Source organism: Piliocolobus tephrosceles, chromosome 6 (genome assembly GCF_002776525.5).
Source record: "Piliocolobus tephrosceles isolate RC106 chromosome 6, ASM277652v3, whole genome shotgun sequence".
NCBI classification, from domain to species: domain Eukaryota; kingdom Metazoa; phylum Chordata; class Mammalia; order Primates; family Cercopithecidae; genus Piliocolobus; species Piliocolobus tephrosceles.
Genome location: NC_045439.1, coordinates 144922791 through 144949243, shown reverse-complemented (window position 1 = coordinate 144949243; position 26453 = coordinate 144922791). Strand labels below are relative to the sequence as shown.

Genomic DNA, 26453 nt, shown 5'->3' with positions numbered 1-26453 from the left:
CTTTCCCCTATTTCTTCTGAGAAAAGCCTACCCATCCACCAAAACAAGGGTCGGCAAACTACAGCATGAGGGCTAAATTTGGCAGCTCGCTTTTTTGGTATATTATATTTTATTGGAGCATAGGCATACCCATTCATTCACATATTGTCTCTGCTGCTTTCTCACTATGCAGCTGAGTAGCTGCAACAGAGACCAAATGGCCTGCAAAGCCCAATATATTTACTATATGGTTTTTCCAAAAAAAGGTTGCCAACCCCTGCTCTACAAGCCCAGTTTAAATACCACCTCCCCAGATGTCTCCTCTGATTATCCTATTAGAGTTAATTTCTCCATCCTTTGCACTTCCATAGCACTCGGTCTCTTTTCAAAGTCATCAAAGGATTCTCAAATGGATAGTAAATGCCTTTCAGGGAAGGGGCCATGTATCATTCAACTCTTTCCCTTCATAATATATTATATACAGTAGGTGCTTACAGATATCCATTGAAATGTTTAATTATCTTGCAGGAATATCAAGTCAGCCAAAGAGCAATGTTTTCTTTAATCAAAGAAAGCAAATCAGTCCTGATTCACACTAAACACTAGATAATAAAGGGAAAAATAAATATTGATCAACGAGACAAATTCTGCCCCCAAAGCATAACAAATATAGGCATGACTATAAGGCCACAAAGAAAGTTACAGGGTGGGGCTATGTGAAAGTATACTTTCCAAGGAAGAACATGAATATCGACTCAGAATACAGACAGAAGGGGTATTTCCCATGCTGACATTTATATGGTTTCTAATTCAGAGAATACTGTCTGGCTTGGGGCAGAGCAGGGTAGAGTTAGGAGATGCCAAAAGTTATTCTTAAAGCTGTTGATGCTAAAACAGCCAGGGTAAAGCTAATAAAGGCGGTTCATGACGAGAGGGAGAAAGGAGGCTTATCTTCAAAGCCCACCCCTTCAGTGACTTATCTGCAAGAATTAAAGGTTTAGAAGAAGAGCAGAATGTGCCTAGAGTTCTGCTTAATAAAAGAAGGGGAAAGGGTGCTCAACTTCTCCCATGGGAAGGTAAGGCCTGAAGAGAGAAGAGGGCAATCTTAGAAGGCAGGTTTCACATTTCCGAAGCTCTGATGCTCATGAGGAAGGAAGAGAGGCTCCCAGTGAGAACAGTAACCATGGAGAAGCAAAGGGTGGGTCGTCCCCAGCTGTTGGTTAAGGAATCTTCAAGATTACTGTTTTTCTCAGGAGTCACTTCTCTTTCATTAAGTCAACTATATTTACTAAAGGTTGTTTAAACCTTAGCTATCTCTTCTTGGGGCTCAACTTTTATTAATTCCCTAATGTGGCAGCTGAGTGATCTAACATATCACAAAAAAGCAAGACTTTGATTCAAAGAGGGAAGGCTTAAATGCACTTCCAAGTGGGTTAGGGAATAGACGGATCTAGGGACAGTGTTATCCCCACTGGACTTGCAGATAATGAATTCTCAGCTATTATCCTAATCCAGGTAGGAGACCTGGGAGCGATGAACAGCCCTGCTGAAGGTGCTGTCCTTAGGCGCTGCTGCCTAGAGTGGGCTAGGACACAGTGTTACTCTTCATGCAAGGATAGAAGTGTCAAATCACTTCCATAAAAATTCAAGACTCAGCCAGCTCAACAGCTGTTTCCTGCATTTGAGCAAAGTATCCCATTAAGTGTAGGAAAACAGGTGTGGGCATTTTGCATATTTCTGAGACAGACCATACAATTAAAAGCAAAAACAAACCACAGCTTAACTATTCTCCCACAAAATGAAAGGCAAATCCATGTACAAACAGGCAAACTCAATCTTAACATTTCCAGGGTAGCTAGGTGCTAACTATCAATATAAAGCAGAAAATGTGAAACAATGAACAGAAAGGGGTGGGGCAGAGTTGATTTCCTTTCGTTCCAGTATATCTGAAAGCTGTTCAAGGCAAAGTGACTCTGAAAGTGAAAAGAAAGCCCCTGTAAACAGATGTAAGGACATCAGAGCTGTCCTAAATCAAAGGGAGGTGCATTGTCAGACACAAGGTGGAAAGTATGTAATCCAAAAGTAAGTCCAGGAGTGCTAAAACAAACAACAGCATCTTTCCAAATCACAGCAAGAGGGCACAGTCTCTTTGGCATGGAATCTTTGTTTTGTGAATATTTGGTTTTGGACAAGAGTCATAAAAGCTTGTGGTGAAGAAAAGGCAAGAACTGAGTCCAAATAAAAAACAAATACTCAATGATCACTTTCCTCATCTACCAGCACTGACGAGGAACATTCAGCCAAGAGTCAGGCTATCACGTTGAGTTGTTTGTGACTTAACCATCTCCTGGGCTGCCATGACCTGCAGCCGGTAACAAAGCCCAGCTCAGCATCTTGTCCTGATGCCTGAGAGCAGATCACTGGTGCCTATCATATCACCTGCTTAAATACTCTTTCAAAAACACACTTGAAGTGTTGGCGAGAATGTGGAGACATTGAAACCCCGGTGGGAAGACAAAATGAGGCAGCTGCTGTAGAAAGCAGTTTGGCAGTTTCTCAAAAAGTTAAATATAGAGTTACCGTATGACCCAGCAATTCCACTCCTAGGTATATACCCCAAAAAATTGGAAGCAATGACTCAAACAGGTAGTTGCATGCCAATGTTCATAGCAGCATTATTCACTTAACCAAAAGAGGGAAACAGCCCAGGTGTCCATCAACAGATGAATGGATAAACAAAATGTGGCATATACATAAAAATGAAATGAAATTCTGGTACATACTACCGCAGGGATGAATCTTGAAAACATTATGCTAAGTGACATAAGCCAGACACAAAAGGACAAATATTGCGTGATTCCACTTGCACGAGGTTCCTAGAATAGGTCAGTGCATGAGGCAGAGAGTTGAAGTTACCACGGGCTTGGAGGAGGGATAAGAGGGGGGCTATTGTTTATTGAGTACAGCTTTTGGGATAAGAAAATATTCTGAGGCTGGGTGTGGTGGCTCACGCCTGTAATCCCAGCACTTTGGAAGGCCGAGGCGGGCAGATCACGAGGTCAAGAGATCGAGACCATCCTGGCCAACATGGTAAAACCCCACTCTACTAAAAATACAAAAAAAATTAGCTGGGCATGGTGGCACATGCCTGTAGTCCCATCTACTCGGGAGGCTGAGAAAGGAGAATCGCTTGAAGCCAGGAGGCAGAGGTTGCAGTGAGCCGAGATCATGCCACCACACTCCAGCCTGGGTGGCAGAGCGAGACTCTGTCTCAAAACAAAAATTCTGAAAATGGATCATGGTGATAGCAGTGAATGTACTTAGGGCCACTGAATTATATAACATCATTAAGATGGTAAATGTTATGTTTATATATATTTTACCACAATAAAAAAAGAAAAAAACACACACTTGATGTTTTATTTCTCTAAAATGTTCTACTCTTTTTAAGAGCTGGATACTCTTTTAAAAGCTAGTTCCAGAAGAAGTCTGCTGAGGCAAGATGGTGCAAGTTTAGTGATTAGTAACTATGGAGATTTAGCCCAAGGATTCCCAAAGGGAGCATGGGTCGCACGATTGTAATCAAGTTTGAGGTAGCAGTGGGGACAGGGATGGAACAGTGAGGAGGGTGCAAGATGGCTGCAAGGAATTTAGTGGAACATGTCTTTCTTCCAATGGTTGGGGAGGGACAAGACATAAATATAACCCCAACCCACCATATTTTTCTTGCAAATGGCCATAGTCATAAACATGCAGTGAAGATCATAAGTGAGGCCTGTGCCCGGGTTCAAGTCCTGACTCCACCACTCACAAATTGTTTACCACAGGCAGGTCCCTCTACTATAAAATGCAGACGATGACATTAGTTCCCACCTTGTGTGAGTGTTGTGAGGACTAGAAGAAGGAGGTGGTGGACCCAGGATTCCAACCGTCTAGTGAGGAGCAATATGACTCCAGTACCATGAGTGAGGTCTCATGATCAAGAGGGGCTAAGATGTCTGAGCACAGAGTCCCAACACTGGCTGCACACCATGCATGGGCCTCAGGAGAGCCAGCACGGCCTTTATTTCTGCATCCACACCACTCAGCACAGTTCCTGGCTCATGGTGTGTACTCCAGAGAAGAATGTCTAAGGCTGGCCTGTTCATCTTCAAGGAGTGCACGGTCTCACCGGGAAGAGCATAGACATGTAAACAGATAAACTACAGTAAAATATCCTTAAGTGCCAAGCTGGAGAGATGATCAGAGTTCTATGAGAATCTAAAGAAAAATTGACTTTCTTTGCTTTTCTTTTTTTTCTTTTATTCTTCTGCCCTATATTAAGAAAGCAAGAAAGGACTCCAAACGCCACAGGGCTGGCTATAAAAAGGCATTTTAAGATGGTACTTCTGTTACTGGGGCTGCCTCACAGCCGTTCAGAGATAAGCAATCTAGGGGCCCACTACCAAGAATTGAGTGAAATCTGGAAAGTAAACCAAAGCAGGGGGATTGGACTGGAAGCTAAGGATTCAGAGTGAGCTGACGAATGTGAACCTAATGGTACATAAAACGGTCATTTCAAGAAAACCTTAGATATTTATTGTTATTTTAAAAACATCATTCTGAAATAAGTGGCCTATAAAACTTCAGCACTGAAAGGGATCTTAGTGATCAAACAGGCCAGGGTTTCTCACTTCAGCACTATTGAGGTTTGGAGCTGAATTATTCTTCATTGTGGGAGCTGTCCTGTGCACTGTGGAAGGGTTAACAGCATCCCTGGCCTCTATCCACAGATGCCAGCAGCACCCACCTCCCCACTTCTCTGCCTTCACTGTAACAATCAATATGCCTCCAGCCATTGCCAAATGTATGGGGAGTGGGTGCAAAATAGCCCCCAGTTGACACCTACTGACATAGGGAAAAGGCCTTCTATCTAGAAAGGACATTGGAATCACCTTTAAAGTTTAAAAAAAATCCTGAAGTCCAGGCTGTCAGGCTGTGCCCCTGACCAATTAAACATGCGGGTGGGACTCAGGCATCATAATAGTTCAAACATGCCTCACACAGCATGCCTCCCGTGACTGCAATGTGCAGCCAGGGTGAGAAGCACTGATCCAGGGAGATATGAGAACTAACAGTGTTGACATGCTGGGTATCACATCTACATTTTCTCATTTAAAGTTAATAGTTCTATGAAAGTGTAATTGTTTTCCTATTTTCCCTATGGGGAAACCGAATCTCAGAAAGGTTAAGGAACTTGTCCAAGAGCATCCCAGTTGGAAACAACAGCTCTGCAAAGACCAATTTCAATGGGCAGAGCTGGACTGTAAATGGAAGACAAGGCCAAGAACTGGAGACTAGATAAGAGCAAGAGCAGAGAAATGCCACTTAGATCACTGGATGCGGCCTGGGGCTGGGTGAGTAAGGTGGGGAGGCATAAACATATCATCACACATTTATACTCCTAGAGAAATCATTCTCTGATTAGAATGAGGTCAGCACAGGAGACGTGCAGAAGCAGCATGTCTACTTTTCTTTCTCTTTTTGTTCTTCTGGGAAGAGGCAACTACTCCAACAGTCAGTTGGATGCAAAAGCCATAAGAACACACAACTGTAGCAGTTAAATCAGGTAGGCTTTTGATGAGCCGAGATCTCGCCACTGCACTCCAGCCTGGGCGACAGAGCAAGACTCCGTGAACAACCTGCTCCTGAATGACTACTAGGTAAATAACAAAATGAAGGCAGAAACAAAGATGTTCTCTGAAGCCAATGAGAACAAAGACACAATGTACCAGAATTTCTGGGACACATTTAAAGCAGTATGTAGAGGGAAACTTATAGTACTAAATGCCCACAAGAGAAAGCAGGAAAGATCTAAAATCGACACCCTAACATCACAATGAAAAGAACTAGAGAAGCAAAGCAAACACATTCAGAAGCTAGTAGAAGGCAAGAAATAACTAAGATCAAAGCAGAACTGAAAGAGACAAGACACAAAAAAACCCTTCAAAAAAATCAATGAATCCAGGAGCTGGTTTTTTGAAAAGACTGACAAAATTGATAGACCACTAGCAAGACTAATAAAGAAGAGAGAGAAGAATCCAATAGACACAATAAAAAAATGATAAAGGGGATGATATCATCACCGATCCCACAGAAATACAAACTACTATCAGAGAATACTATAAACACCTCTCTGCAAATAAACTAGAAAATGTAGAAGAAATGGATAAATTCCTGGACACATACACCCTCCCAAGACTAAACCAGGAGGAAGTTGAATCCCTGAATAGACCAATAACAGGCTCGAAATTGAGGCAATAATTAACAGCCTACCAACCAAAAAAAGGCCAGGCCCAGACGGATTCACAGCCGAATTCTACCAGAGGTACAAAGAGGGGCTGGTACCATTCCTTCTGAAATTATTCCAATCAATAGAAAAAGAGGGAATCCTCCCTAACTCATTTTATGAGGCCAGCATCATCCGGATACCAAAGCCTGGCAGAGACACAACAAAAAAAGAGAATTTTAGACCAATATCCCTGATGAACATCGAATGCAAAAATCCTCAATAAAATACTTGCAAACTGAATCCAGCAGCACATCAAAAAGTTTGTCCGCCAAGATCAAGTTGGCTTCATCCCTGGGATGCAAGGCTGGTTCATCATACGCAAATCAATAAACTTAATCCATCGCATAAACAGAACCAATGACAAAACCACATGATTATCTCAATAGATGCAGAAAAGGCTTTTGACGAAATTCAACTGCCCTTCATGCTAAAAACTCTCAATAAACTAGGTATTGATGGAATGTATCTCAAAATAATAAGAGCTATTTATGACAAACCCACAGCCAATATCATACTGAATGGGCAAAAACTAGAAGCATTTCCTTTGAAAACTGGCACAAGACAGGGATGCCCTCTCTCACCACTCCTATTCAACACAGTGTTGGAAGTTCTGGCCAGGGCAATCAGGCAAGAGAAATAAATAAAGGGTATTCAATTAGGAAAAGAAGAAGTCAAATTGTCCCTGTTTGCAGATGACATGATTGTATATTTAGAAAACCCCATTGTCTCAGCCCCAAATCCCTTTAAGCTGATAAACAACTTCAGCAAAGTCTCAGGATACAATATCAAGGTGCGAAAATCACAAGCATTACTATACACCAATAACAGACAAACAGAGAGCCAAATCACCAGTGAACTCCCATTCACAATTGCTACAAAGAGAATAAAATACCTAGGAATCCAACTTACAAAGGATGTGAAGGACCTCTTCAAGGACAACTACAAACCACTGCTCAACAAAATAAAAGAGGACACAAACAAATGGAAAAACATTCCTTGCTCAGGGATAGAATCAATATTGTGACAATGGCCATACTGCCCTAGGTAATTTATAGATTCAATGCCACCCCCATCAAGCTACCAATGATGTTTCACAGAATTGGAAAAAACTACTTTAAAGTCATATGGAACCAAAAAAGAGCCCACATTGCCAAGACAATCCTAAGCAAAAAGAACAAAGCTGGAGGCATCATGCTACCTGACTTCAAACTATACTACAAGGCTGCAGTAACCAAAATAGCATGGTACTGGTACCGAAACAGGTATATAGACCAATGGAACAGAACAGAGGTCTCAGAAATAACACCACACATCTACAACTATCTGATCTTTGACGAACCTAACAAAAACAAGAAATGGGGAAAGGATTCCCTATTTAATAAATGGTGCTGGGAAAACTGGCTAGCCATATGTAGAAAGCTGAAACTGGATCCCTTCCTTACATCTTATACAAAAATTAATTCAAGATGTACTCAAGACTTACATGGTAGACCTAAAACCATAAAAACCCTAGAAGAAAATCTAGGCAATACCACACAGGACATAGGCATGGGCAAGGACTTCATGACTAAAACACCAAAAGCAATGGCAACAAAATCCAAAATAGACAAATGAGATCTAATTAAACGAAAGAGCTTCTGCACAGTAAAAGAAACTACCATTAGAGTGGAGAGCAACCTACAGAATGGGAGAAAAGTTTTGCAATCTACCCATCTGACAAAGGGCTAATATCCAGAATCTACAAAGAACTTAAACAAATTTACAAGAAAAAATCAACCCCATCAAAAAGTGGGCAAAGGATATGAACAGACATTTTTCAAAAGAAGCCATTTATGCAGCCAACAGACACATGAAAAAATGCTCATCATCACTGGTCATCAGAGAAATGCAAATCAAAACCACAAAGAGATACCATCTCATACCCGTTGGAATGGTGATCATTAAAAAGTCAGGAAACAACAGGTGCTGGAGAGGATGTGGAGAAACAGGAACTCTTTTACACTGTTGGTGGGACTGTAAACTAGTTCAACCATCGTGGAAGACAGTGAGGCGATTCCTCAAGGATCTAGAACTAGAAATACCATTTGACCTAGTGATCCCATTACTCGGTATATACCCAAAGGATTATAACTCATGCTACTATAAAGACACATGTACCCATATGTTTATTGCAGCACTATTAAAAATAGCAATTGGAACCAACTCAAATTTCCATCAGTGATAGACTGGATTAAGAAAATGTGGCATATATACACCATGGAATACTATGCAGCCATAAAAAAGGATGAGTTCATGTCCTTTGTAGGGACATGTATGAAGCTGGAAACCATCATTCTGAGCAAACTATTGCCAGGACAGAAAACCAAACACTGCATGTTCTCACTCATAGGTGGGAATTGAACAATGAGAACACTTGGACACAGGGCAGGGAACATCAGACACCAGGGCCTGTTGTGGGGTAGGAGGACAGGGGAGGGATAGCATTAGGAGAAATACCTAATGTAAATGACGAGTTAATGGTTCCGAATTTCTTCATCTGGCAAGGTCCTCCTGAGATCCTATCATCCATCCCTCTGCTCAAGTTCAGATAAGTGGACTATTTTCAGCACTGGTGCAGCAAACCAACATGGCACGTGTATACATATGGAACAAACCTGCACATTGTGCACATGTACCCTAGAACTTAAAGTATAATAATAAAAATGTGTACACCTGAAGTGGCATAATCCTGGAGGCTTCCTTGGCAGTGGAGCTGAAGAGAAGGCTGTTTCTTGTCATTGCAAGGAAATTGTAAGGAAAACTAAAGAGTTTTGTTAAGCAGTCACTGATACATATTAGAGCCTTGAGATAAAGCAGGGAAAATATGTATTAAAATATGTATTAAATATCATGCTATGCAATTTGTGTTTGTCCTACTGAATCCTCATATGCCTCTAAGAGAGAATGCTTTTGTATCTGTCGGCCCGTCTGTCCCCTGCCCACGCACACTCAGAGGAAGCCTGCCTGACCACAGCCTGGCAGCGGGCTCTGCTCCATTTGGAGAAAAGGACTGTTGCAAAAACAGATGAAAGTAATTGTGGAGGAAAGCCACTGAATGCACTTAGAATAAGCAACTATCCATTATCTTTATAAATATAAACTGACAACTAAGGATTGATCATCAGACATTTAGAAGAAAACTAAACAAAACAAGGGCAAGTTTTAATAAAAATTCTTAAAAGCTAGTTATAGAAAGAAAAATCCTTATTTTGGTGAAAGGTATCTGTCAGAAAACCAACAGCCATAAAAAAATGGACAAAATTATGTATACCTATGTAACAAACCTGCACGTTCTGCACATGTACCCCAGAACTTAAAGTATAACAAAAAAGAGATTAAAATTTTTCACCACAGAGTAACAGATAATTTAAGCAGAGTTGAAATGTAAGATAAAGGCTAATATTTTGGATAGATATCACCAAAAAATGGTTATTACTAATTACGTATATGAGTTCTTAAAATCAATAAGAAAACCACAAGTGCAATTTAAAAATGTCAAAGTCATAGAGTATAAAGAACAATAAAAATTAGTGGTCAGGAAAATGCAAATAAAAAAGATCTAGTAAGAAGTTAAGTACATTTGTAATTTTAGTTTTTTAAGGGTGTGAAGAAAGAGTTCTTTCATGTGCTTCTGGTGGGAGTGTAAATTGGTACAACGACTTTGGAGAGGAATTTTGCTTTATTTTCCAGAATTTTCAGTGTGCATTCCATTTGCCCTACAAATTCTCCTGCCAGGAGTCTATCCTACAGAACTATTTATATAAGTATGAAAAGATATACATATTAGGATATTCATGGAAGCAGTACTTGTTAGAGAACCTTTAAGTTTTCTTCTCCAAGAATTAGCTCAGTTTCTTCCAGAAATAACTTTTCCAGTTATTTATCTTGGGCATTATCTTTCATGCTATAGGCTTAAGAAAATGTCTAGTGATCCTTGGTTACCCATTCATGTTATTTCACTTATCCATTGGCATTTAAGACAAAAGCAATGTGAAGGTTTCCTGAGAACCCTCTGTACCTTGTGAGAGTTTGTTAACAGGCTAAGTTCTACAGAGTCAGAGAGTGCGGTACCAGTCAGCAAGCTGCCCTTTCTCCAATTCCACAATGAAGACAGAAGTCTTGCAGCACCCACCTCTCATCCATGTCCTAGTTCCTTTCCGTATTTGGATGAGGAGGCAATGCCAGCATTCTGAATGTGTGTGTCTGCTGGGAGTGGGGGTGCCTGTTCCACAGACAGGTTTTTTCACTTCTTTCCCCATTTTCAGTCACATTGTCCCCTTCTCCCCTCCCTTTTACCTGCTGTCTTCCAGGCTCAGAGCCTCTTGGGGCTTCATCTCACAGGCCAGCCCCTCCTCATCCCAGACTCCCTCTGCACACCTGGGCTGTGATTTCCTCTGCTCTGTTAGTGAACATTCTCCCATCTGCTTTCTGTCTTCCAAAAACCTGTTAAAATCATTTGCTCACTGATACCCCCGCTCCAGTCTTCTTGGTGGTTTTAGGTCACATTTTTTTTAAAAATTAAATCCCTTTAGTATCATTTTGAAGGAATCTTTGGAGAAAGGGAAGAAAAGCTCATGTGCTCAGTTTGCCATCTTGAACCAAAATTCTAAAGTATTATTTGTAATGTTAGAAAACTAGAGGCAATCTAAACATCCCTCAGTAGGGAAGTACCTAAATTAATAATGCTACATCCACTGTACGGAATACTCTGCACTAAAAAAAATTAATAACTTAGCCTTATATGTATTAATATAAAAAGATACCCATGATATGACATTAAAATAAGGACACAAATTGCAAAAAGTATGGGTAGTAATATCAATTTTAGAAAATATCTATTTATTGGTACTTACAAAAAGGGCTGAAGAATACACAATGAACTGTGAACAGTGGTTATTTACTGTCAAGTAGTCTTTACACTTGAAGGCAGTGGATCAAGTGTGAAGTTTGTATAAAGAGGAAATTTTACCTTTTTGCTCTATTTCATTTGTCTTGCTTGAAATTTTTACAGTGAACATGCAAAAAATATTAGAAATTAATTGTCATACAAATGTAAGACATCATAGTATTTAAATGTCCAATGTTTCCCGTAAAGAAAGCTGTTCAGGCCCGGCGCGGTGGCTCAAGCCTGTAATCCTAGCACTTTGGGAGGCCGAGACGGGCGGATCATGAGGTCAGGAGATCGAGACCATCCTGGCTAACACGGTGAAACCCCGTCTCTACTAAAAAAAAAATACAAAAAACTAGCCGGGCGAGGTGGCGGCGGGCGCCTGTAGTCCCAGCTACTCAGGAGGCTGAGGCAGGAGAATGGCGTAAATCTGGGAGGCGGAGGTTGCAGTGAGCTGAGATCCGGCCACTACACTCCAGCCCGGGCGACAGAGCGAGACTCCGTCTCAAAAAAAAAAAAGAAAGCTGTTCAATGAATAAATTAAAGTTTGCAAATTATAGGTGATCCATAATACTTGACTTTTTTCAATGCTGACCATTATTGTTGTTTAAAACTTTTAGGAGAACATGCTTAAAAGTAAGCATACTGCCAGTTTATTTTTGAAAGCTTACAGATCTTTAAAAATTCCTTCCAAGTCTAAAACTCTATGACAGTCTAACATGTTGGCAGGTAGTACATGTCTTGTATAATCAATTTGTGCTTGGGTATGCTTTTATGTCTGATTTCTTAACTGTTGCATAATGACATTAGTAAACTGAACTGACTGAACTATGCCAAACTTTGATATTCCAGCTAAAATAACTTTATAATATCTTTTATTAAGAAAAAGGCAAGTAATACAAAATGTCAATCATTTAAATAAACTTTTTTCCCCCAAATGGTAGAGTTCAGAATAATTCACATACAAAAGGAGAATTCATAGCTTACACTAAATATAGGAGTTCTAAAGTCTTTCCCATTAAAAAAAAAATTAGGACTCTAGAACTCATGAAACAGTCTATATTTTGGAGCATGTAAACAAATTCAAATAAACAGAAATTTGGAGCTCAAGTCTGCAGAGTTTCATTAGTTTACAACCTCAAATGAGATGAATAAACATCTTATCTCCTGAAACACGTGCACCATTAAATGTTATGATTTCTCTAGCTTTGCTTGGAGAAAAAAGTAAGCATTGTGGTGAGTTGGCTTCTTCCCCCAGCTCTACATAGGCCACTCCTCCTATGAGTTATGGCTGGGAAAGGGCCAGACCCAAGGCCTTCAGAATCTGAGTCTACTAGGCTAGACCTTGATGGTCAAACTAAATTAAGCCAGAAACTCAGAGTTAAGTTTAATGTACCATCACTATAAATGCATTAGCCAATGTTTCTGGAATACATACCTCCTTTTTCTGTTTAGTTTTTAAGTTTTAAATTTCAATTTTCATATCTTAACTCTATAATTATACCTTTAGTAAGTTTTAGTAAGTCTAAAGCTTTTTGAAATAAGCAAAGTATTAATAAATAATGTCCAGTGTTAAAGATCAGAAGGACACGTATGTGAAAATGCTTTGGAGATTGAAGTATTATATATGTGTGGTATGACTACTATTACGAACTAAGTGAGAAGTCTAGGGTGGGAGGAGGGAGAGGATCAGGAAAAATAACTTAGGGGTACTAGGTTTAATACCTGGGTGATGAAATAATCTGTACAACAAACCCCCATAACACAAGTTTAACTATGTAACAAACCTGCATTTGTACCCTTAACTTAAAAGTTAAAAAAAGAGAATCCTAGGGATGCTCATTTAAATATTGAGGGCTTTAAAAATCATTTAAAATGAGTTGATTCAAAAAGAATAAAATACTGAGGAATACAGCTAACCAGGGAGGTGAAAGATATCTGAAACTTTAATTCAAAACACAACTCAAAGAAATCAGAGATGACATAAACAAATAGAAAAGCATTCCATGCTCATGGATAGGAAGAATCAGTATCATTAAAATGGCCATACTGCCTAAAGCAATTTACAGATTCAATGTTATTCCTACCAAACTCCCAATGAAATTCTTCACAGAACTAGAAAAAACTATTTTAAAATTCATATGGAACAAAAAAAGAGCCCCAAAGGCCAAGGCAATCCTAAGCAAAAAGAACAAGGCTGGAAGCATCATATTACCTGACTTTAAACTATACTACAGGGCTACAGTAATCAAAACAGAGTGGTACTGGTACAAAAACAGACACATAGACCAGTGGAACAGAATAGAGAAATAAGGCCCAGAAATAAGGCCACACACCTACCACTATCTGATCTTCGACAAAGCTGACAAAAACAAGCAATGGGGAAAGGACTCCCTCTTCAATAAATGGTGCTGGGAGAACTGGCTAGCCATATGGAGAAGATTGAAACTGGACCCCTTGCTTACACCATATATAAAAATCAACTCAAGATGGATTAAAGACTTAAATGTAAAACCCAAAACTATAAAACCCTAGAGGACAACCTAGGTAACACCATTCTGGACACAGAAACTAGCAAAGATTTCATGATGAAGATGCTAAAAGCAATTGAAACAAAAGCTAAAATTGACAAATGGGATCTAATTAAACTTAACAGCATCTGCACAGCAAAAGAAACTATCTACAGAGTAAACAGATACCCTACAGAATGAGAGAAAATATTTGCAAACTATACATCAGACAAAGGTCTCATATCCAGCATCTATAAGGAACTTTCACAAATTTACAAGAAAAAAAAAAGCCATTAAAAAGTGGGCAAAAGACATGAACAGAAGACATACTTTTCAAAAGATGACATATGTATGGCCAACAAGCATATGCAAAAAAGCTCAATATCACTGATCATTAGAGAAATGCAAATCAAAACCACAATGAGATACCATCTTACACCAGTCAGAATGGCTATTAACAAAAAGTCAAAAAAGAACAGATGCTGGCGAGGTCATGGAGAAAAGGGAACACTTATACACTGTTGCTGGAAGTGTAAATACTTTCCAACCATGGTGGAAAGTAGTGTGGTGATTCCTCAAAGAGCTAAAAACAAAACTACCACTCAACCCAGCAATCCCTTACTGGGTATATACCCAAAGGATGTAAATCATCCCACCATAAAGACACATGCATGCATATGTTCACTGCAGCACTATTCACGATAGCAAAGACATGGAATCAACCTAAATGCCCAACAATGACAGATCAGAGAAAGAAAATGTGGTATATATATACCATGGAACACTATGCAGTCATAGAAAAGAGTAAGACAATGTCCTTTGCAGGAACATGGGTAAAGCTGGAGATCATTATACTTAGAAAACCACGCAGGAACAGAAAACCAAATACCACATGTTATCACTTACAAGTGGGAGCTAAATGATGAGAATACATGGACACAGAGAGAAACAACAGACACTAGGGTCTAATTGAGGGTGGGAGGAGGGAGAGGATCAGAAAAAGTAACTATTGGGTACTAGGCTTAGTACCTGGAGACACAATCTGTACAAAAAACCTCAGTGACATGAGTTTACCTATATAAAAACCTGTACATGTACCCCTGAGGCTAAAATAAAAGTAAAAAATAAGATTAAATGAGGTAATTAAATCATCATCTTCAGCATTAATAACACAGGTCTGCCTTTTTCATAGAAATCTATTTTCTATTGTTACTGGGGAATCTGTCATTTAAAAAAAATACCAAATATTTCACAGGGAAAGTTTTATTTGCGTTACAAGTAACTAAAGGTAATTCTGGAAACAACAGGAAACTAAAAAAAAAAAAAAAAAAAAATTGTAATCCTAGCACTTTGGGAGGCTGAGGCGGGTGGATCACGAGGTCAAGAGATCGAGACCATCCTGGCTAACATGGTGAAACCCCATCTCTACTAAAAATACAAAAAATTAGCCAGGCGTGGTGGTGGGCACCTGTAGTTCCAGCTACTCAGGAGGCTGAGGCAGGAGAGTGGCATGAACCTGGGAGGTGGAGCTTGCAGTGAGCTGAGATTGCGCCACTGTACTCCAGCCTGGGCGACAGAGCAAGACTCTGTCTCAAAAACAAAAAAAGTTCTGGAATCTTGAAAGCAATAATACAAACATGAAGTGTTCATTTCCTTTATATTGCTTATTCTGCAGACCAAACTTACGCAAATAGCTGAGTAAATTTTGTGTATCAAATCAAGTTTTACAGAAAATACAGTTTTCACAGCCAGAACTCACAAGATAAGAAAACCAGAACCTTCACTGTTACCTAGAAAATTGTGGAGAAACCTACCACATATCTCTTTGGAAAAGGTTTCAGTGTTTGACAATGTACAATGTAAAAAATAGCTGTCAAAGAGTTCAGAATAGCTAGATACACCTGGCTTCTACATGATCTCAAGCAATCTCATGTATATTTACTTTTAAAATATACAGACTTCACAGAGCAGGAACAGTGGGTTTGGTAAAGAGAACACCAGTGAAGAGAAAAGGGCCATAACGAACGTACACTTTAAAAGGATGAATTTTATGGCATGTGAATTATAGATCAATTTTTTAAAAAGAGGAGAATACATACAGCACCCCAGGTGATGTAAGTGCTATAGAAGGAATCTCGGCCGGGCGCGGTGGCTCAAGCCTGTAATCCCAGCACTTTGGGAGGCCGAGACGGGCGGATCACGAGGTCAGGAGATCGAGACCATCCTGGCTAACACGGTGAAACCCGTCTCTACTAAAAAATACAAAAAACTAGCCGGGCGAGATGGCGGGCGCCTATAGTCCCAGCTACTCGGGAGGCTGAGGCAGGAGAATGGCGTAAACCCGGGAGGCGGAGCTTGCAGTGAGCCGAGATCGCACCACTGCACTCCAGTCTGGGCGATAGAGCGAGACTCCTCCGTCTCAAAAAAAAAAAAAAAAAAAAGAAGGAATCTCTGTTCGTCACCTCTGGAATCTGCTTTCACTAGAGCCTGCTCTTTTGTTTCTGATCTCTCTCCCTTGCACACACGACCTCATGTAATACTGCCATGGATGCTACCAATTTCATGTGCACCCCACTGATCTCTGGGCACAGGAAGTCGAACTTAACTTTTCGAATCACCTCTCCATTGACTTTTTTCTTTTCTTTTCTTTTCTTTTTTTTGAGATAGTGTCTTGCTCTATTGCCCAGGCTGGAGTGCAGGGGCACGATTACAACTCACTGCAGCCTTGACCTCTTGGGCCCAAGTGATCCTCATGCCTAAACCTCCCAAGTAGCTAGGACTATAGGCATGTGTCACTGCATCTGGTTGATTTTTACATTTTTTTGTAGAGAGGTGGTCTCACTTGATGTTACGCAGGCTGGTTGCGAACTCTTGACTTCAAGCAGTCCTCCCGCCTTGGCCTCCCACAGTGCTGGGATTACAGACATGAACCACCCTGCCTGCCCCTCACTGACTCTTGGTACTTCCATTTTCCCTCTGCCTTCCCTTCATCTATTTTAGGGAAACAGGAAATGTTTATTCCACAATTTTGATGGAATCAAAACTGACAATCTCTCTGAGACAAAAGAAAGGGAATGAACATTTTTCAACTGCCTAATAGGTGTCAGGGGCTCTGCTGAGTCTTAAATATCTGCTATCCTATTGAATCACATGACTACTTATAAGGTGAAGATTCTTATTCCCATACTCCAGATGAAACCAACAAGGCTTTGAGGGCTTCCTCCATTCAGACATCCAGTGGATATTCACCCAGATGTCTATTTTTTCTTCAGGGGGCACAGCTTGAAAACTGCTTACAGAATAGAACTAACTATAGTCAAGGAAAATGTACTAAAAGCAACACAAAACTGATAAAAGTGGCATTGTTTGCCAGTACATTTGAACCAATCACACTTCAAATAATCCCCAGAAGAACATTTCCCATTCTAGGAGGCATGATGTTTACGGAGATGTGATCTCATAGCAGTACAAAAGAAAGGAGGAAACACACAAACACTATTTTTCACTATTAAAAAGAATATACCAAGCACTCACTGGGAAACTAGGTTTTCTGCCACTCTAGTGGCTCCTGGGTTTGCCAGAACAAATTGAGCAGTTTTTCTTTGATTGGGTTTCTCTCAGAGTCCCATCTGCCATGCCTTTCTCCTCCCCCCAATAAAACCAAGTTAGTTTTGGCTGCATTTGACTAGATGGGGAAGGAAGAACTGCAGAATACGGAGCTCCTGGGTCTGGAGTTAACTTCTGGGTGATCCTGATATTTGAAAGTTGCAGACTTAATAGTCTTTCAAATGCTGCAGCCATTGACTGCTGCATGGCCAGTGGCACACCAGAGGAACTCAGGTTCCGAGACTGCCCATGGATATCACCTCTTGACAGGCTACCACACCTGGAGCTAGACTGCCTGGGTCTGAATCTCACCTCCACCTCGTTATGGCACGGTGACCTTGGCAAAGTACATAATCTCTCTGTGCCTGCTTTCTTATATGTAAAATGGGGATGGGAATAGCTTCTTTTCCCTGTTGAGATAATTCAAAGATTGAATGCATGTAAAGCATTAAGAATAGTGCCTGACATATAGTTTGTGTTAGGTAAGTTCCTGTTCAATAAATAATTAAAAGATAAAAATGAATATTGCCATTCATTAAGTAGCTTAAACAAATGGCTCCCTTATATTATTTTGTTAACTGATTTGTACATGCTTACATGTATTAGAAATTAGTAAAAAGTAATTTGTTCAAGACCAGGCGTGGTGGCTCATGCCTGTAATCCCAGCACTTTGGGAGGTTGAGGCGGGCAGACCACTTGAGGCCAGGGGTTCAAGACCAGCTTGGCCAACATGGTGAAACCCCATTTCTACTAAAAATACAAAAATTAGCTGGGCGTGGTGGTGCATGCCTGTGGTCCCAGCTATTCGGGAGGCTGAGGCAGGAGAATCACTTGAACCTGGGAGGCGGAGGCTGCAGTGAGCCGAGATCGCACCACTGCACTCGAGCCTGGGTGACAGGGCGATATTCTGTCTCAAAAAAAAAAAAAAAAAAAAAAAAAAAAGAGTAATTTGTTCGACCGGTTTGTGGTTTTTATCAGATAGAATGCAAATAGCTCAAAAGTCCAGAAGGAAGTATCAATAAAGATCTTTTTACAAAAATGGGTTAAAAATGGCCTCTCAATATTGATATTGCCCAAAATGATTGCTGGAAGATTCCACAGCTTTTCAGAAGATGTGCACACTACTATGTATAGGTCTGCTGTCCCAGGCAGATGAGGCAGAAAGAGGAGAAAAATGGCTTTTGCTTTAGACCTCCAGGGAGTGAAGGCATAGACAGGATCAATTGTCCCTGGCCACCTCAAATCCCAACAGAACAAACACTAGCTGGTCTCCGCACTTTGCAAAGAGCGTCTCCCATCTTAGAGCAACAATTTGGGCTGTTATCCACTTTATAACCATATTTCTCTTGGGAGAAGCAAAGGCTGGTTTAAATGTATAGATATTAAATATTTATCTGCAAGAAGGACTTTTTTTTTTTTTTTAATGTTCTCCACCCAAGCTTCTCATTTCAAGGCGCAGGCCAGGCGGTACTTTGGCATTCCCCAGGGACACTGTCTGCATGCCCCAGGACTCTCGGCCACTGCTGTGTCTATCTCACAGTTCTGAAGGAATACATCATCTGGTAGGGACAGATGGCTTTCTCTGGAACACGACCAAGCTTACCCAAATAGTTGTTGCTCTTGTACATCTCTGTGATGTTGATTTTTGTGGCTCCCTGGGGAATCTCCACGACGCGGTGGTAGCCCAGGCTGGTGAGGGCATGCTTAAACACGCCCGACACAACCTGACAGCCCGTGTTGTCTCCTCCACACACCCCACATTTGTCCACGACTTTGTCGGAGCCTAGGTAGTCATCACAGCCAATGCTCTGCAAATAGGCAGAAAACAAAAGACTCTTATAGTATGTATCAGGAGCAGGCAGGAGGGAGGGGAAAAGATCTCTGGGCAAGAAACTTCTTTTCTAGCTATTTATGAAATGTACATTCTAGGAGTAGGGTGGGAGCCACAGATAGTAAACCAGATAAGTAAATAAAAAACAGAGTTTATTTGGTGGTGGAAAATGATCAGGAGAAAAATAACACTGGGGAAAAGAGTAGGGAAGATGTAGGGTGCTAGAAATTTACTTAAACAGGTTGTACAGTGAAGTTGCTCTACAAATCCCCGTTGGACTCTGGGAGGGGAGAGGATGGTCTGTGCTGGGAGTTTTATACAAAGAATCTCTCTGGAATCATGACAAGCACCACACCTGAAACTGGGGTTTGCCCCCAAGTCTTCTCATATATGCTACACTTAGCAAAGTATCACCAAAAGCAGTATTCCCTGGACCAGTTTCTTAGGAAATTAAATTGTTTGGGAGCTGAAACTCTACTGGTAACTGTGGCTCTAGAGGCCTGAGAAACAGGACTTTTTCTTGTTACCCCAGTGCACTTTTCCCAGAGCAGAAGGACGAAGGTAAGCAAGAGCCAGAAACATCAACAAATGGAATCATAACCTGCTAAATCACAGAGTGCTGTTTGTGGAGCCAGTCTCATCAGTATATAAAGGAATTCTGACTTTCCTGAATTCCCTTCCCCAACAAAAGGAATCTTCCCATTATGCATTCTAGGATCTTTTTGTTTTATCTCTCCCTCCTCATTCATGTTTCCGTTGGGACCATTTTATGTTGCATACAAAAATTAAACTTTGGGCCAGACATGGTGGCTCATGTCTGTAATCTCAGCACTTTAGGAGGCTGAGGCAGGAGGACTGCTTGAGCTCAGGACTTTGAGACCAGCCTGGGCAACACAATGAGATCTAGTCTCTACAAAAAATAAAAAATTAACCAGGTATGAGGGCACACACCTGTAGCCCCAGCTACTCAGGAGGCTGAGGTGGGAGGATCACTTGAGGCCAGGAGTATGAGGTTACAGTGAGCTATGATTGCATCATTGTACTCCAGCTTGGGCAACAGAGCAGGCCTTATTTTAAAAAAACCAAAAATTAAACTTTGGAACAAAATGGAATGATCTTCACAAAATCTTTTTCCACTTCTGCAGCTTTCCACTCCTGACCTCATAGGGCTCAGGATCATGTTTCCTGAATCTAACATTGGGACTCATGTTCTGAACAAAGAATTCTGTCACTTTTCCATGAGCAGATGGAATTGAGTAGATTATGGTTTGGACAATGAAATGTTGTGAGTACAGGATTATTCACTGGGTCATGAGGATATGGAAAGATACTTGAAATCAGAATGGTATTCTAATTCTTGAGACACATGTTCTCCAAATCACAGGCTTGTCTCTTTATTGCATTCTAACTGCAAAAATTAGACCACATCTCAAGGGCAAAGAGATCAGCAACCAGTCAAAGTCCACTTTAGATTTTGTTGTGCAACCCCGGGTCTCTTCATGTAGGTCCTATAGGTCAAATCCTGTGGGCAGAGTCAAATCAAAAGGTGCTCATTCCTTCCCCTCTAGCTGCATGCCTGATTGAAACCTTTCTGCAGGCACTGCCCTTCTGCATTATTGCTTCCATATTCCCAAGCGCACATTGACCCATCAATAATGACTGGTCTCTCTTCACAAATAGCGTCTCTGTAAAACATTACCTCTGACAGTAATAGGACATCATCTCAATATGTTCATCCACATCCAATTAGCCTTTCCAAATGCCATGTTTGCTATGTATTTCTCCTCCCTCGAATCCTTCTCACCCTGCCCCACGCACATTTTAGCAGAAAAAATAAGGAGTATGTTTTCCATGCATGATATCCATAGCCCCACCCCCCTTGAATTCTCCCTTGCTTTGAAACAAAAAAAAATGTCACCAGCAACAGGGGATTTGAATAATAGAACCCATGTTATCAAGGCAAGATTCCAACTGAATCAAGGAGATGCCTCTGACTTCATCAAGGGGGAAGGTGGACAGGAGAGGTGGTCAACACCCACTGCCTGCCTTGTCTAGTGACATATCACACGCCCTCTCTTCCCAGCCTACAGTCTGTTGCTGCTACCCCTGGACTCGACTTGTCCAGACTGAGCTCATTCTCATAGGGGTCCTTCTGTTAAAGGGAGCAATGGGTACACAGGTAGGAAAGAACACAGAACGACACGGCTGAAGTGCAAGCCTGCTGGGAGGGATAATACGAGGCTGGAGAGTTCAGCGGAATTTGTCGAGAATCTTGTTTGCCAGATTGAAGAATTAGCTTTTCATCCTATGGCATCAGCAACCCCCAGATGTCTGGAGAAGGGGAGAGCCATGCTCAGACCTGCTTTTCGGTGATAACAATGGCTACAATGTGGAGCGGGCCTCACCTAGGGTGAGGACAATGAACTGTCCAGTGAGTCTCTCTCCTGTAACTAGGGTGTAGGAGATATTTCAAGAATGAATGAGAGTCACCAAAGATGGGACAGACGTCACATTAATCACATGAATCCTCAGCCCCAGTCCAGTTAGAATGGAAGTATCACAAGGAAATTACACAAGCATGGACAGCTTCAGATAACCACAGACACAGATAAAATGTCACTTCATCTTGTCAATCAGACATTATATGAAAATGCTCTGTACAATTTGATGGACCCACCCCCACCAGATTTCCTGCACAGCATGGTTGCTCTGGATCAATCTAGACATGGGAAGGAAAGGCTGCAAGAGTTTTTCCTGGTGAATGTCCAAGTAGCCTGGAGATTGGTTTCAGTGAAGCATGTGGCTGCACAAGGTTGCCAAGAACTAAAGATGACGGCCTGTTTCCCTGGAGCCATGATCAATAGCTTCCTTAGAACACACTAGGAGCACTCTTCAGTGGTCTAGTGGCTACCCAGGCCTCTAAGAGACTGAGTTCCCATGGAGTTACCAAATATCTCTCCTTTACTTCACAAAGCAAGAGGGACAACTCCAGAATGAGAACTAGGCAGATGACATATATTCAAGACCTTAATATATAGCTGAGGCCAAGGGCAAATTACACACATGACAACTGTCCCTTCTTCTGCACAGGGCTGTTGTGAAGATCAGATGATGTAATGAGGGACGATTTGGACTGGATGTCTAGGAGGGCATGGCTGGGGAATGACCTCTGGACTAGGATCTGAATGATATAAAGGACCTGCCATGACAAGATCAAAACACGTAAAGATGTATTTCATCACTGATACTGTTGAGTGACTACACTGAAAAGGCTGCCCAGAAAATCCCAAGCTGAATCAGACACAGGTCCTAACTTTGGGAATCTGAGTCTAACAGCAGTGATCAGACATACACACAGAGAATCACAAGCTATGAGGCAATGAGGAACCCCTGCATGCTCTATGTCATGCTGGACAGGATCAAATCTCTTTTAGAAAGTCGATAATTAACAATTGGGTACATAGAGTCTGGAGGATGTTGCAATATCCCAGCCTGAATGAGGGGAATGGGGATGGTGTGAAGGGATTTGAGAGATGCTTACGATGCAAAATGAACAGGACTTTGTGACTGTCCTCATCCTCCTCCTTGCCATCTTCCTCAACATTATCCTGTCTAACATTTATAGTCTTTAATATCTTCTAGGTCCTCTGAAACATACATGTTTTTCCATTTAATCCTAAAAAGCCATCTGTGAGATTGCTGAAATTTATAGGAAACTAAGACTTAGAAGAGAGGTTAGGTAATTTGCCCAAGGCTAAAATGCTAATAATAGGTAGAGCTGGGATTTAAACCCAGGCACCAAACCAAAGCCCATGTTTTTAACTATTAGGTAAAAGTTTGGAGGTCAAAGGATCGGAGGTCGTGTTGAGGGTTCTAGCTTTGTTGAAGGAGTAGTGGTAGTGACCTAGGTGCAGAGAAACAAGTTCAAAGCATGGTTACCATGAAGACTGGAGAGAGCCTGGCCTAGAAGTGACTCTGACTTTCTCCTCTTGCAGGATTATGAGGGACCAACCCCACTATGTATCTCTCTTACACTGGCTCTTTTAACATTATACTTTACACACAGTGTGGGAACACATATTCTAGCCCATCTTCCTATTGCATTACTTTCTTATTGTTATAATGTTTTATTTTGAAATAGTGTAAGACTCAGAAGAAGTTTAAAATGAGTGCAGAGAGTTTCAGTGGTCTTTTACCCACCTTTCCCTAATGATAATATCTTGCATAAACAAAGCACTTTGTCAAAACTTTGTATGCCATTGACAGAAGTATAATACTATTAACTTAAGAATAGGACTTGTTTGTATTTGTCATCTTTTAGACGCACTTTTTTTGATGTTTCATGAACTATTATCACATGTATAGATTACGTGCTATGACTTTCTTTAAAGCAGCTGATATTCTCATCCAAAACACAGTCGTATAATCATTAGGTATAATCATTAGCTGATGTCATTTATCAGGAAAAACAGTTTGTAATAATGGAAAGAATGTTGGGCTGGGAACCAGAAAATCTGGGGTGCAGTCCTGGCCCAGTCCCTGGCTTGCTGTGTGATGCTGGATTGGTCACTTGTCTTTGAGGTAGGTGCTGAAAACATTTCCACCACCATCCAGATCTTCTTCCCAAGCACAGTGTTCAGAAACGAATCTGGCCTGAATTCTGGTTTGTGTATCAGGAGGCTGATCAATTGGTCACTGACAGGGAAGACTTAGTGCTGACCTATGTCTAGACTCTTTCAGAGGCACCACTGCAGTGTCATCAGGGGGTGCTTAGGGTGGGCAAGAGAATCTGCGTTCTTGTGCTGTCTGCCCCTGATGAGTCCTGTATCTTTGGACATTTTGATGAGTTGTTCTGAGCCCTGGGATTTGTTTTCTGCCTGGATAGGGATGGAGCAGCTACCCCTTAGGACTGTTGGGAAAATCAAATGAGGGAAACACAGAAGGTACTTAGCAGAATGCTGCAATATGGTGGCTCCTCAGAAAATGCTGGGTTTTGTCATCATTGTCTTCATGTATTTGATTTTGTCTGAAGTCTATTCACTTTTAAGTAAATCCCATCGTCATATAACCACCCAGACCCACCCCTACTTCTGTAGCACTTTCTACTACTTCTGAGTCAGAAATATTCTCTTCTTCAATTGGTGAAATTCAGAAAACTTTGAACAGCAAAGAACAAAACAAAAATGACCAAGGTTCACCATAAAGTCAAGACACCTTGCACAGCTTCTACATTCTCACTGCTCAAACAGCACCCGTTGAAAAAGGCCAGAAAGAACATCTACTCTCTGATCTACCTTTATTTTATGTTTCTTGCTCATCATGTACTGCAGTTCAAAAGAGATATTTCTTGCTGTTACAAAGACCAGCGGATAACCATCAGATGTCCTTTGTATTTTTTCCAGTGATTTTTGTAACACGTTGTAGGAAAATTTTACACATTGCAAGCCATCACAGGAGAAATTGCTCAAGAATTACCCCCAATTGTGTGCCAAAATTAACCTGAATGAAATTTCCTGAGGGAAATGAGCAATCTGGATGACATATTTGGAGGTGAATTTCACAGGGAGGAGGCCTCTGTCCGTCGCGGCAGGGTAGGCTGGTGCCAGGCATTCAGATAGTGGAGGTCCTGATTCCCTAATGGGAAGCAGATGTGTCTGTGTGTGCTCAATAAACATATGAGACAGGGTAACCTCAACTGTTCGGCTAGATGACCCCCACAGGTAAAACAACGTGCCTTAATAATCATGCTGGTAGAACAGTATGGGAGAATATTAAAATGATTAGTAGCTAACACCAATTTACTTATATTTACAGTGAGCTAATTCGTGGAAATGCATATGGATGCCAGAATGTTTACTCATGACATTCTGTTGAAAGAAATCCTTTGCATATGATAAATATCTTCCTGTTATTACTGTTAGGAATGTAGATCAATACCACCTTCCTGGAAAGCAATTTAGCAATATAGACCGTTTGATCCAGTAAATTCTTCTTCTAGGAATTTATGCTAGGAAATAAGAAATCAGGCCAACAGTTTCTGTATGAAGGGCTCATCACAGTATTATTAATAAAAAATTGGAAACATCCTAAATGTTCAACATAAGGAAACAGTTAATCTATTCTGGGTGGATCTTTTTCCAGTTGTTATTCTCATTAAAATCTTCTAACACTTATGCCTGTAAAACTGACCTTCAACATAGTTCAGTAAATGTTTCCTGAGCCAGCCTCAACTATGTGCCAATGCAGTGGTAGGCAGCAGAGACATGAAGGTAAAACAAACACGGTTCCTATTTACAGTCTAAATCAGGGGTTAGCAAACTGTAGCTAGTAGGCCAAATCTGGCCCACAACCTGTTTTTATAAATAAAGATTTATTAGAACACAAACACTCCCCTTTGTTTACTTATTGTCTATGGCTGCTTTTGTGCTGCAACAGCAGGTTGAGTAGTTGCAACACAAACAGTAAAGTCTACAAAGCCTAAAGTATTTAGATTTGGCCCTTTACAGAAAAAAAATTGCCAATCCCTGGTCTAAACTGAAAGTCAGACACAATCAAATCACTTCAGTATTGTTTGTAAATGTCGAGAGGGACATGGGCAGAGTCTTATGCAGCCAAAACCAAGCTCAGGTAGATACTTCCAAATCTACCCCTGATTGCCCTCATCCTGTATCATATACACCCACTTGATTTGTTCCAAAGTGACTCAATTGTAAAACAGAAGGCAGAGAGTTGTCTTCCACAGTAGTCTTCAACTTTTTTAAGTAGAAAAAATGCACCTCAAAAATAAAATCTCATGTGGAAATCCAAAGCTCCACCATGTAAAACGAGAAAAGCAGAACTGCTTTGGTTGAAGGCCTGTCAGGGTTTAGAAGCCTAGCTTTTCACCCTCCTGCCTGCTCTTCTTCCTCAAAGTGAGGGCTTCTCAACTCCAGCTCTACTGATGTTTTGGTCCTGAAAGGTCTTTCTTATGGGGGCTGTCTTATGCATTGTAGGATGTTTAGCAGCATCCCTGGCTTCCATCCACCAGATGCCAGGAGCATCCCTCTCAGTGTGACAAACAAAAATGTCTCCAAACATTGCCAAATGTTCCCCATGGGAACAAAATCACCCTCAGTTGAGAATCACTGCTCTTTATTCCAAAGCTCATGGGACACTTAGGAGCACATAACAGATTCCCAAGAAAGCTTTAAAATGATGGCAATTCCATAGAAGCACATGAACAGCCTTTGTAAATGTCAGAGAAGCTAATAAGCAAAGAACACTTAATTA

General features: G+C 41.0%; 1 protein-coding gene across 2 annotated transcripts in view; it reads right to left on the bottom strand.

Annotated features, from left to right (window-relative positions):
• THSD4 (thrombospondin type 1 domain containing 4) overlaps positions 1–26453 on the bottom strand; it is a 674086-nt gene that overhangs the window by 101771 nt on the left and 545862 nt on the right. For both annotated transcript variants that reach the window (XM_023220857.1, XM_023220858.1), the window contains one exon: positions 18957–19161. In XM_023220857.1, coding sequence (XP_023076625.1) covers positions 18957–19161 — 205 coding nt within the window. The remainder of the gene's footprint in view (positions 1–18956; positions 19162–26453) is intronic.